General features: G+C 34.3%; 1 protein-coding gene across 1 annotated transcript; it reads right to left on the bottom strand.

Annotated features, from left to right (window-relative positions):
• Nucleotides 1-4,367: 4,367 nt before the first annotated feature.
• Nucleotides 4,368-5,582, bottom strand: LOC135207449 (uncharacterized). The gene has a single exon (XM_064239174.1). It carries the CDS (start codon nt 5,580-5,582, stop codon nt 4,368-4,370), a length of 1,215 nt encoding a protein of 404 aa, XP_064095244.1.
• Between the last annotated feature and the right edge of the window lie 7,553 nt (nt 5,583-13,135).

Genomic DNA, 13,135 nt, shown 5'->3' with positions numbered 1-13,135 from the left:
AAACTGCAAATTCAGTGTTCAGTGAGTATTCCAACAATTTAATACCTTTTCATTGAGACGTGCTTTATGTATTAGACTTCTTTTAAGGCCATTATCAATTCTGATTCCGAACTCTCAGTCATCCCTAATGCATCCATCATGAGCAGAAAATCGCTAGAAAAAAATTCTTAATTAATAAAATAACAAATCACTAACTGCCACAGTTTGCCAAGCGTTTGTATACTACTAACATTATCTTAGCTTTACGTAAATAAACCATTAATTTAAAAAAAATGCTCATGGTACCTTGAGTCTTGAAATGGAGAAACAAATCCGTATTTATTTAACTGGACAAATATATTTGGAACGCAGTTCTTTCGAGAATCTGTACGATTTCCATTTTGAAAAGGTAAACAGATTCTCGAAGGCTCTCTGTGTTGCCTTATTTCCAAATGATCCATTGTAAAAGGATTTTTTTTTTTTTTTAATTTTTGTTCTTTTTGCAAATATCAAAAATCTTTTGTGGACAGAAGGAGTGGAGATAAAATCCTGAATTATGCTTCCATATCAATATCATTATTCTTTTGTGGTGTTTCATCAATATCACATAACCTAATATGACAGGATATTGGAAAAAAATACACAATGCTTCACAAACTCTTAATGGATATTGAGATGAGATACATTACTTAATATATTCCGTTTTTGTTTTCTTTAAAGTTTCGAAAGACCATTTTGCTGATTTGTTGGTAAAAGCTTCGTGGCGACATCAGGGGCATACGTAAGTCTGACCTCTTTCTATCATGGAATTTGACTTTTATTTTTCCGAATGATAAAATTGTACAATCTTTTTCATTCCAGAATAATAACTTGGTATTTCATTCCTTTAGTGAATTGAAAGTCCACGAGTGCTGGTTTTTTCAGTTTATTTTGATCTTGCAATCCATTGATTTAATGGTTATGAGCCACTGTGGCTGCTGTATATATATATATATATATATATATATATATATATATATATATATATATATATATATATATATATATATATATATATATATATGTATATGTATATATATAGTATATATATATATATATATATATATATATATATATATATATATATATATATATATACATATATATACATATATATATATATATATAATATATATATATATATATATATATATAATATATATATATATATATATATATATATATATATATATATATATATATATATAATATACATATATATATATATATATATATATATATATATATATATATATATATATATATATATATATATATAGATATATATATATATATATGCAGTAGAAGGATGAAGACGAAATATATTTGTAGAAATATATACGTACAATTTACTTTTGAGTGAAGAGATTTAATTTGCAAAAGGGCCAGAATTAAAAATTCCAGAAATGGGAAGAGGCTCCTTCAATCTGGTAATGCATATAACCACACTTCGCCCGTTCCAGAGTCCGATATACAAACTAGCTTCTTGGATAACGACCCTTAAGATTTCACTCAAGAAGAAGAACAGCGTTTTTGTCCAGCCTCGAAGATCACAGAGGATTATGGAAAGGGATACGACCTAATGACTTGTTCGCATATTTTATTTTAACCTTGTTTAATCATATTTTTGTTTTGTTTTAATATGTTTTATTTCTTTTAGTTCTTCACCAATGTTGTCGCTCGTTTAGTTAGTTAGTGATCAAGTCCACAGAAGGATGGACGAAAGCGCTAAACTTTGTATATATTTCTATAAATATATTTCGTCCTGATGAACAAGAATATTACTGTGGATCCTTCTACTGTTTACTTGGAAGCACAATACGGTGTTTTTATATACATATATATATACATATATATATGTATATATATATATATATATATATATATATATATATATATATATATATATATATATATATATATATATATATTATATATATATATATATAAAAGAACCTATCGTAATCTCAATAGCTATGACAACACTTGAATGTTCATACATAAAATGTGTTGGGCAAAATCCTTCAGTCCTGAGGACTAATTTTTTCTGTTTATTTCTCTTACAGATTTGTCCTTGACAGATCACCTACGGAATTCTGCCAGCCTCCCAAGTGTTCCCAGCAGACTGAGTGGTCTTTGGGATAACGTGTTGAGAGGACAAGATGCCTGACGTGGATCCCTGGATTCTGATTAACGCACAGAAACCTTTTTAAAAAAAAAGAAACCTTTTAGTAAAGAGGATTAGAAACCTGATTTGGACCCCTGGATTCAGTTCAACTGACAAAGATAGACATTTTTATATTTACGATAATTTAGTGTTGCAGTCATGACAGTTTCCAGCAAGGCTTAGGCAAACATATTTGATATTAGTGGCATGTCTGATGTTTGAAGTATGGTGACAGAAATCCCAAAAATTCGTTCCTAATATCGAAAGTCTCTTGCCATTTTAGAATTAATAGTGTAAATTGTATAGCTAAAATTTGAGTCGAACTCTTTCAGGGATTTTAGCTGGAAATATCAAGCAGTTTTGGAAAAACTTTAAACAGCAACGCATAAACTCGAAGGACTCCACACAGTTACTGCTATTTAGGCGGGAAATTTGCTGAAGTATTAAGGGCTGTTGATGACGTCATATATATGTCATGTACCAAATTTGCCATATGTCACTAACATTTTATGAGCTTGATTTCTTTGTAAAATAGATTTAGATAGATATGAAATAAAGAAATGTTCTTTCATTGGTAAATATTTGACATTTTTCTCCATCGAAGAGTTACCAGATTTTATTTTAAATGGAGTAATGGATGTACCCTTATCCAAGGAGTCTGGAGTAACTATGAGAGGATTATTTAGATAATATATTTCTATTTGAATTGTTATTAAGACAAATTGACAACAAGAATTGAAGCAAAACCAACATTGTTGTGAAGGCAGGAGTTTCCCTAAATGGCTACAATGGAGTGAGGTGGCATCTGCATAAGTAAAGAAAAAGACTGGTCGTTTACCTTCTTGGTTTGAGAAATACAAAGAATGCTACGTGTGGAGAGTCGTTGGCTATATTGTTAAACCTCCAATGACTCCATTACTTTAATTGGTAGTATGATGCAGGAGCAGACATACTCAAAGTTGATACTTCTCGAAAAATAATTCTGCTATTTTATCAAAAGTGACATCTGGCAACAGGATGAGAGGGATCCTGAATATTCATTCATAAATATGGTTGGTGACGTCATCACACGCATTACACAAAACCATTCCAGGTATTGAGGGGTGTCACTTCAGTGTTAATTGTTGGCTGTTTGTAAAATCATATGTACTATATATATGAATAACTTGATCACGAAGTATATAATACGTGATGCTATGTATACGTAAGGTGTTGCCACGGAGGAAAATTGAAAGACGAGAAAGCCAAGAACTTTCGGTCTAGCACGACCCTTGAGTTGTGCCTGAGGAAAAAAGGGTCGTGCTAGACTTTGAACGTTCTTTGGCCTTTCTAGCATATCAATTTCAACCTCCGTTGGCAACACCAGCATTTGCACTATATATATATATATATATATATATATATATATATATATATATATATATATATATATATATAAACTTATAAATAATGTTAAGAATGTTAATGCATAAAAATAAATAAATTTTCTACCTACTTGATCATTTACGAAATTATTACCCTCAATTTACATACTTCCAAAGAAATCATAATTTTCTCTACTCTCTATACAGCAGTGATGGCTTCTACCACATTTGCCTTCCTTTAAGAAAGAAAAGAATCAGTTTTTTAGTGAAACTCGTTTAGCAAAATGGAATACAAAGCATATGAGGGAAAGGATTAGCAACTATAAGGAGATTATAAGAAATATGGTTGGGGCTGGTCTCGCACGCGAGCGCCATCCATCGACGCACGAAAAACAGTTAAGGCCAAGAATGATGGCCCCCCCACACAAAGCACTGAATTTGGCCCCCCCCCCCCCACCCCAAAGCACTGAATTTGACAACACCGCCCACCCCTCCTATAAAAGCCAATATGAACCCAGTAGTCATGCCCACCTCCCAGGGAAAAGAATTCTCTCATAGTTTAAAACCACAAAAACACAAGGGAATCTGCTGATGTACCACCACCTCCACAAAAAGAAGTGATCTCTCATGGTTCAAAAAAGGGAACCACCGAGAACTGCACATCGTAATGCCACAAACCCTCTATTTCACTTTTTGCAATGGGAGTTATTTATATATATGATTGGGAACATATGATTAAGTGCAAGTAGGTGTGAACATGTATATATATTATTATACTTTCTTAATGTTTGTTTGATACAGTATTAAAATTTAATCAATCAAAATGAAATGTTGTATGCTACACTTCGTAGATATTCTTCGACAGGCCTCTCTTCGTCATAATTTATTACAATGGTTTGTAACCTTTTTGCACAGTCACGATACTTCTTTTTGCGCACAGGAATACCAACACCTCCCAAATATTGTTCAATTCGTAGCTCCTGTAGACTTTGTTCTCGTTGTAATCCTTGTATAAATTTCCAGATGGATGGATGACGAGCACTTAATTGCTGTTCGAAACCGTAATGCCAGCCCTCGACTGCATTGTTCGTCTTGGGCATTTCTTCCTTGACATAATCAAAACAGTTCCATAATTCATGTTTAAAGAAAGGAGCACGTCTACGGTTATTTCTATGCGGCCGCCCGATCCATGTATCTTCAAAAGAGTCAACCACACTTTGAATTTCAACGGGAAAAACTTCATTTTCAATTAAATATTCAAATGTTTCTTCGACCTTGAAAACTGGTACAAATGCTAACGCAGATAACAGGCGAACCTGAATAGCAAATTCAGCATCGATGTCGGTACCGTACTTTGAAGCCATTTTCTTGAATTTTGCGATGGAAATTTGGATTACAAAAATGAAAAAACAGCCACGGCATTTTGTCCTTGGAAATTCATGCTCTATAGCTCTAATCATGGCCAATTCAAAGTCTATCATTATTGTGGCTGGCTCAAATGTTGGGATTTTTTCGTTTACAATCTGCAGGGATCTTTTGTAGGTCTCTTGAGTTTTGTTCGGTAATAGTGCATAAACGAGCTGTACGATACTTCCTGAATGCACACCATGTATTGTATACAACTGAAAAAAAATTGAAGGTACCGTCTTAAAGGTACCATCAGCGAACCAGTTCTCTGAGCGTGCTAGTAAATCGAAGTTTCTCTGTGTCGAAAAAATCAATATACGATCATTTGTGGGACCTGAGTCATACATAAGAAACAGTTCTCCTTTGTGAGTTTTGGTAAATTCTTCCGGGATGATGAGATCTTCTTGGCAATCTGGCAAAGCAGGGACATCGTTTTTCTTAGCTCGTATATTGCGTCTATTCTTCTTCATATTTGATATTGATGGAAGTTTCGCCGCAACAGCCCCACTTACCCCCTTTGAAGCACAAGACACTATACTATGGGGTGTATCCCGACTATTGATTGCATCCTCTCTCAACTTTTCTTGGGACTCTGGCAGCTTCGACTTTAGCCCCATCTCCTGCATGATTGTGGTCACCACTCTCTTTTTCTATATTATCATCGATGGTGATAGCACGAGCAGAACATTTAAATTTCTTGCACATTTCACATTTCCAATAAATTTTGTTATTTACTCCTTTGTCCTTGATATATAAATATCCATTTAAAACATAATTTCTTCCTTCCCTTTTTCAACTCTCAACATACGTTGCTTCCATCTTGATGGGTTGAGACTACTGGAGAAAAATATAACAGGAAAAACTCAATTCAGAATTTATGAATTGGTCTTTAGCGCTTATGGGAAACTTTCGATTGTGTTCGAGAAATTTACTTGTTTGTTTTCGAGTAATTGACATTCGAGAAAAAGATAGTTCGAGAAATTATTTTTCGGTCAATTGAATTCGAGAAATTTACCTTCGCGCAATTGATTTCGAGAAATTTGCCTGACACCATATTGCCTTGTGTTCATAGACTACACATATGTTTATATATTGTGCAAGAAATGTTATAGGTAATTCCCATTTTTTTTAAAGACCACCTTTCCCTCAAACAAAAACTCGCTTCCACTTCCTACTCAGCACTCTCCAACTAGGCTGAGTCTCACTACTATAAAGCTTTCTCTCCTACTGATGGGTACCGTAAGGTTCAAAGGGGTTGCAATCCTGCCTGTCACCCTCTTTCATTTCTACAACTAACCGCCAAAAGCACTGTTTTTGTATCTTTACAGATAATCCAGCTACGGGCTGCTCAAGGAGCAAGAGCCCGTGCCAGCACAAGGCTGGCTTATCTTAAACAACAACAACAGTAGTCATGCCGTTCCTTTCCACCAACGTCCTGATTAAGACCACAGAGATTGTCGGAACATGTAGACTACACACCACCGCCCTTGCAGGAGTCCTAGCTACCAGCAATACAAGGATTCGTGATACCCATATCCTAAGAAAACTACCAAAAAACACCAGATAGCTACCAAGATTCCGTTGAAGTCACTGGCCTTGGTTTCTATACCCATTCTATAAGCAAAATATTCACAAAATATTTTTGATAAAATAAATAGTTTTGACGAATATCCTAATTATGACAAATATGAATACTGGAATTCTACTCAACAACCTAGCTGAGTCAGAAAAACGAATTATCAGCAGAACTGAAAAGGTCTTTTATAAGATTAATTCGTCAAAAACGAAATTATTTGTAATAATAATAATAATAATAATAATAATAATAATAATAATAATAATAATAATAATAATAATAATAATAATAATAATTTGTCAAGCCGAAGGGGAAAATGCTAAGACCGACCATGAATTATGATGCAAAATACTTTATCCATTTAATAATTAAATTATTCTTAATATAAAATATTTCAAGACGTTTCTGATAAAATCTCATGTTTTATTAAATCTAGACATTAATTAGAAAGGAAGAAAAAAAAAAGTGCAAAAACCTCAGCAACGCATAAAGCTGGTTGTTCTCACACAGTAACCTCTGTTTTGGCGGGAAATTTGCTGTCCTCTAATTGGCTGTCGATGACATCATTAAAATCACTTGCTGCCTACGTCATGAAGGATTGCCATAAACTACAAGAATTCTTACTCTAAACCATCATCTATTTAAAATTATCGCATATTTGTGGATATGCCATTTGTCAGAAAGCCTTACATTTTTTACAAAATATTTTGAAATAGTCTAGAAATAGAAAATAATGTTTAAGTGCTAATTATTCGACATTTCCCTTCCTCGGAGAGTTACCAGCTTTTGTGTTTAATGGTGTATGGGCGTGTCTGTGTCCAAGGATTCTGGAGTAACAATGACAAAACTCCTTAAATTTGTGGCAAATAATGCTATATATTTATTTATATTGTCTTAATATGAGAGTATATTAATTTTATAATTGTTATTAAGCCAAATTGACAACGATATGTGAAGCACAAGCAACATTTTTGTAAGGGCTGGAGTTTACTTAAATGGCTACAATGGAGTGAGGTGTCGTCTGCATAAGTAAAGAAAAAGACTAGCTGGTTACCATCTTGGTTTTTAGAAATACAGAGAATACCGCATTTAAAACATAATTTCATATTTCATTGCGGCTCAAATGACTCCACAACATGAAAAGCTAACATGATGGGAAAGCAGACAGCCCTAAAGTGAATATATGTCGACATTCAAATCTGATATTTTTTTAAGTAAGTGACATCTGGCAACTCCATCATTACGTCCACAGCTAGAGTGGGAAGCCTCTGCTTCTCCATTCATATTTTGGTGGATGAGGTCATCACGCATAGTAAACAAAAAGATTTCAGCATTGTTGGTTGTTTTTAGATGTTTTTAATTTCTTTTAATCCTCTGTACCTATTATAAGCTTTTATCTATGCCGTGAAAATTAATCTAATTGTATTATATCATCTATTTCAAGGCTGGGACTTCCGTTATGCGTTAGTAAACCTGAGTAGGTTATATCGTAACATTTTAGACGTTTAGATAATGTTAATAAATTGTTAAAGCAAAAAGTCCAATCACTTTATTATCATTTATGAAATTATAAATATCCATTTTCATTCAAGGAAAAGGAAATCCTATTGTTTACAGAAACTTGTATTTTTCTCTCCTCTTAACACATGACTGATGCTGATACAATTTTCCCTGTTTTGGTTGTAGAAAATATTGACCAGGTTTTTAACGAAATTGGAATAACAAATAGAACAGAGAAAAATTTGATCATTTGAGAGAAAGGATTAGAAAGTTTACTTACAGAGGCTGAAAGAGAATGTGGGTCCCGGAATCAAGTGCATTTAAATGGGAAGTTATCTGGCAAGGCAATAAATTAAAAGAAAAGCAGAATTTCTTAAATCATTGATTATCTGTTTTTTATGTTATTATAAAATTAATCATTTAAAACTATTAAAAAGATATAAAAAAAATTAAAGTTAAAAAAACCTGGGAATCTCCAGAAATGTTTGACGATTTTGGAAAAGTAACAAACAGCAACGCATAAACCTGGTTGTTCCCACACAGTAACTTATGTTTTCAACGGTATATTCGCTGTTTTGACGGGAAATTTTCTCTCCTATGATTGATTGGTTGTTGATGACATCATTAACGAAGCCTGCTGCCTATGTCATGGAAGGATTTCCATAAACCACAACCTTTCTAACTCTAAACCGTCATACATTTTAATTTACTTCTCCTTTGTGTATATTTCCTTTGTCAAGATGTCTTAAATTCTTTAGAAATATTTTCAAATAGCTCTGCAATAAGAACATACTCTTTTTATGCTAATTATTCGATATCTTTTATTTATCGCAGAGTTACCAGTTACTGATTTAATTGTGTATAGGCGGTCCTTACCCAAGGATTCTGGAGTAACAACAAAAATCTACTGAAATTTATCGCAAAATACGAGTTATAAATTCTCCTTTTTATTTTCATAGCCGTTATTTGAGAATTTATTCCTTTTAACATAATTATTCAAGAAAACTGAGGAAAATTTCCGATTCAAAACTAATTTTATTGTAAGAATTAGGGCTCACGCAAATGGCTACGATGGAGGAAGGTAGCGTCTGCATAAGTTAAGAAAAACACTAGTTGGGTACTTTCTAGGTTTGAGAAAAGGAGAAAATTTTGCAAATAGAGTCCACGAGCATATCCCATTACACTTCTAATGAATCCATTACTTTAATATCCACTACGGCGCAAGTGTAGACACCCCAACAGTCGAAACTGAAATTTGTTATATCTTTTTAGGTAAGTGACACCTGGCAACTGCATCACGTAATCAACGAGAGTGGCAGGGCTTCTGCCTGCCCATTCATGATATATCTGATGACGTCAGCACGCATAGTAAACAAAGATATTTCTGCGCCTGTGTGTTTTTTTTTGTCACCTGTGGTTTTTTTGTCAATTTAATATTATTTTCTTTACGATCGCTTTGATATACCCGAGCCGTATTTTACAGTAACTGATGATGGATGCGTATATTTGTCCATAGGTGTGTTTTCATTTTGCAAAGAGTTAACAGGCTTATTATATAACATCGTCTTCTTCACCAATGATTTTACTGCATACACGAATATCGATGTTTCTTGAAATAAATTGTTCAAATGCTTCCTGAAAGCTTAGCACTCGATAATTGTTCTGGATATATATGTCCATCAACGGTCTTAGATATAAGAACGTAGTTTCGAGTTCACATATGAATAGAAAAAAGTTACTGAGGAGAATTCAGAAAGGAAATAAAAAGAAAAGTATCCAAATATACTCGAAAAGAACTCTCTTTTCGGAGTCGATTCTGAGAAGAATGGCGCTATGAAACTCGTTGGGTCTTCTCGGTCCTCGAATGGTGGGATATTTTTTTTTACCAAAGAATTTTCCTTCTTTATCCTTCACCCTGTTTCCCAAAATCTTTTTCATAAGAAGATCTTGGACGAGAGATAAAAGACCAGGCTGACTGATATCTGACTACCTCGAAAGCCCAGTGCATTGTGGGAGATGTGTGGAATGTTATCGCTCTCCATATTCTGTGATATCGAAAAAGCATCACCTAACTTGACTAGCGGCCCTTCCATACGGTGCACTTTCGCTTCGACGTATTATTTATACGAACATTTTCTCGTTTGGTTTTTTCTTTCATATTCTGGACGAAATTCAATTTGAATCGACATAAAGACACGTGGCGTATTTGAAGTAAAAAGCAGTTTGACTTGAAGTGGATGTTTGAAATATGTATTTTGGACATTCACACTCGCAGTTTTGAGCTGTTCTATGAGGGAATTCTATTCATACTATGCTTCATATACTTCTAAAACACCGTTTTTATAGACTGAATCTATATCTCTGGGGTTTCGTCCATATTCAACGCTATACCAGTTTATTTAGGACAGTATTCATGTGGCACGCTGCGTTCGACCCTTAGCCTAGGCTAATCGTACTCTTGCGTAACCTAACCTGTTACACAGCACAGTTTTCCTAGTTGTAGATTCATAAAATGGTTGGAATTCGACAACTATTTGATATTCCAGTGTCAATGCATTGAAGGATATTGCTTATTTTCTTATTCTACATATGGTACTACGACTGCAACTACATGGACGCATCAAGTGGAGCAAGTTTTCTAAACATTGTCATAACGATTTTTGGTACTTTGCTGTGACAGTGTGGTAGACACACGGCAAGCTCTGTTAACTCTTTTGGCAAAGGGTATAACATCAGGTAAGACAAGGGCATACCTTTTACAAGGAGAAATGGGGCACTCCAAATGCAAAGCAAGAAAGAGGAGGTAAGGTCCTGTTTACTTCCTTGCGTTGGTACTACTGTTAGAACTTTGACATTTCCTTTTGTTTTGTTTTTATTTTGGTTCATTATCTTTAGTTTCCCCTATTTTTCTATTTATTATAGTATCCCCATCAGGGTTATGAGTTTTCTTCCTCCACATTTTTTAGTTACCATTCCTGTTTTTGATCCTTGGCGTGTTTATTCCCAGAGTCCTGTTTTCGGTCTCCTTGGAGTATTCCGAGGTGACTTTGAAAGTCCCTGCGCCCAGTAAAGGCAGTCTGTTTCTGGCCTTCGTGTTGATACCACATCATATGGATTACAGCAAGTTCGCTCCTTTATTCTGCTAAGACTTAAGCGCTCTTTATCCCTGGCGCTTGTTGCAACACTGCTGCTTCATCTTGCTGTAGCCTTGGGCCAGTATTAGCCTGGGGGACCTCTCCGTGAGCAGGTGTAGAGCCTTTGATTTTTTTGTGACGTCTGGAGGGACGTGTATGTGTGACGTCTGAGAGACGAGGATCTTCTTGAAGAAGGTCGGGCTTTACTCTGCCGCTATTTGGAAGATAGCGGGACATACCTCCCCGTTTCTTCGATATCCACGACGTCGTTCTGGATCAATTACAGTTTTTATAAGAATTTGTGGGGATTTAAACTCTTAGTAGCCACTTTAAATTAGTTAGGTTAATTTAGTTTTGTTAATTGTTAGGCTTCTTTCTGGCCGTTATTTTCTCTTTTCTTTCGGGACCCCCTTATTTTGGAGAATGATTGGTTTGATTCTGTAATTAATAGTGTGGGTGTTTTATTCAATTGTTTTCATATTGTGTGATTGCTTTTCATATAATTTTGTATTTATAGAGGTTCCGGTAATCATTTCTATCTATGCTGTGTTTGTAAATATATTATATTATTTTTACTTGTGGTATTAGTATCCCTCATTGTTAATATTTGCACACTGTCTGTTATTTCACTTATCGTGGCTTTAACTTTGGAGAACACCAGTTATGTTTAATTGCTCTTCTGGAGTCTGAAAGTAGGCCTTTGAGGAGGGTCCTAACACTACTAGAACTTTAGTAACAAGCAATATCACCGTCTCCACTTACATATACGATCTTTAATGTTACCGCAGTAGAGAGTATAAAATAACGTTTTGATGAAATAGAAACCAATTTTCATTTTACGGGTACTGATAATATTGACCTTAAAGTCAATTATTTACTATTTGGCGTGCTTCTTTCCGTCAGGCCACTTCTCACATTTTGCTGTAGAATTCTACAATTCTCTTGAGATTCCGAGATTCAATGCTCAATTATTGTATTCCACGTCGGAACTCCGGAATTTTCTTCCTTCGCCTGCTTTTCCTGGGTCATAGTCTCTTTCTTGAAGGGACAGATAAAGGTCTGTTGTTTTTCTCGATAACGGCCTGAAAAAGGCATTGACCATAACTACAAGCACAAATTATATATTTCCTAAAACATTAAACATCCCTTGCTATCAATTAGTTTGCAAATGTCAATTATTTGGCGTTTAAATTCATATTTTTATACATTTCATTAGACGATTTCCCTAACTTTCAAATCTCTCTTTTTCGGTATATTCAGTATGTGATTGAATATCTCCCAGAATTCAACCTAATACTCTACATTATTCGAGAAAAAGTCCATTTCATTCACAGGCATCTAATGGAACAAGAGTCCGTATGATATCTTAAGCTCAGGCGACTGACAATAAATAACTAGATTAAATTAAGGCTGCATCATTGATTGCTTTGAGTAATTAAAGGTGTTTGATAAATGGGGAAGGGCCATTTCAATAACTCGAGAGCATCTTTATTCATTTGCTCCGAATATGGATTATATGCAAAGATAAATGACTGCGAATTGAAGGCTTCGGAATGCTGAGCAGTTTGGACGAGACTTTCAGTGATTTTGGGTTTTCTGTCTCATAAATACAATGTAATTTCATCTTTTATTATCCACGTCATATTTTTTTTTGCTTTAATTGCTGTGATTTTTCATGAAATGATAATATCATTAATATTCAATAACATATTTAAAAAAATAGCTGAAGGTAATTACCATTGGATGTGTCAGGAATACTTGGGTCTTTTATGGGTCTGATCGCCAAAGAAAAGGACAAGTTTGCGATTTGAATTAACTAAGCACGACGACCAGAATTTTGTTAAAGGAAGAAAAGGTCAGTGAGAATGACGCATAAGCCACATTTTCTCTAATTTAATGAATGTAATGAAACAACTTAAAAAGAACTGCTATAATTAATAGAAAGTTTATGGAATGAAATGACTTAGCA

The sequence above is a fragment of the Macrobrachium nipponense genome, chromosome 32 (genome assembly GCF_015104395.2).
Source record: "Macrobrachium nipponense isolate FS-2020 chromosome 32, ASM1510439v2, whole genome shotgun sequence".
In the NCBI taxonomy this organism is placed as follows: domain Eukaryota; kingdom Metazoa; phylum Arthropoda; class Malacostraca; order Decapoda; family Palaemonidae; genus Macrobrachium; species Macrobrachium nipponense.
Note: the sequence above shows the minus strand (reverse complement) of the source record. Positions and strands in the feature narration are given on the sequence as shown.

Coding starts and splice junctions, on each gene's coding strand:
- LOC135207449 (XM_064239174.1), bottom strand. CDS start 5,582: ATGCAGGAGATGGGGCTAAAGTCGAAGCTGCCAGAGTCCCAAGAAAAG.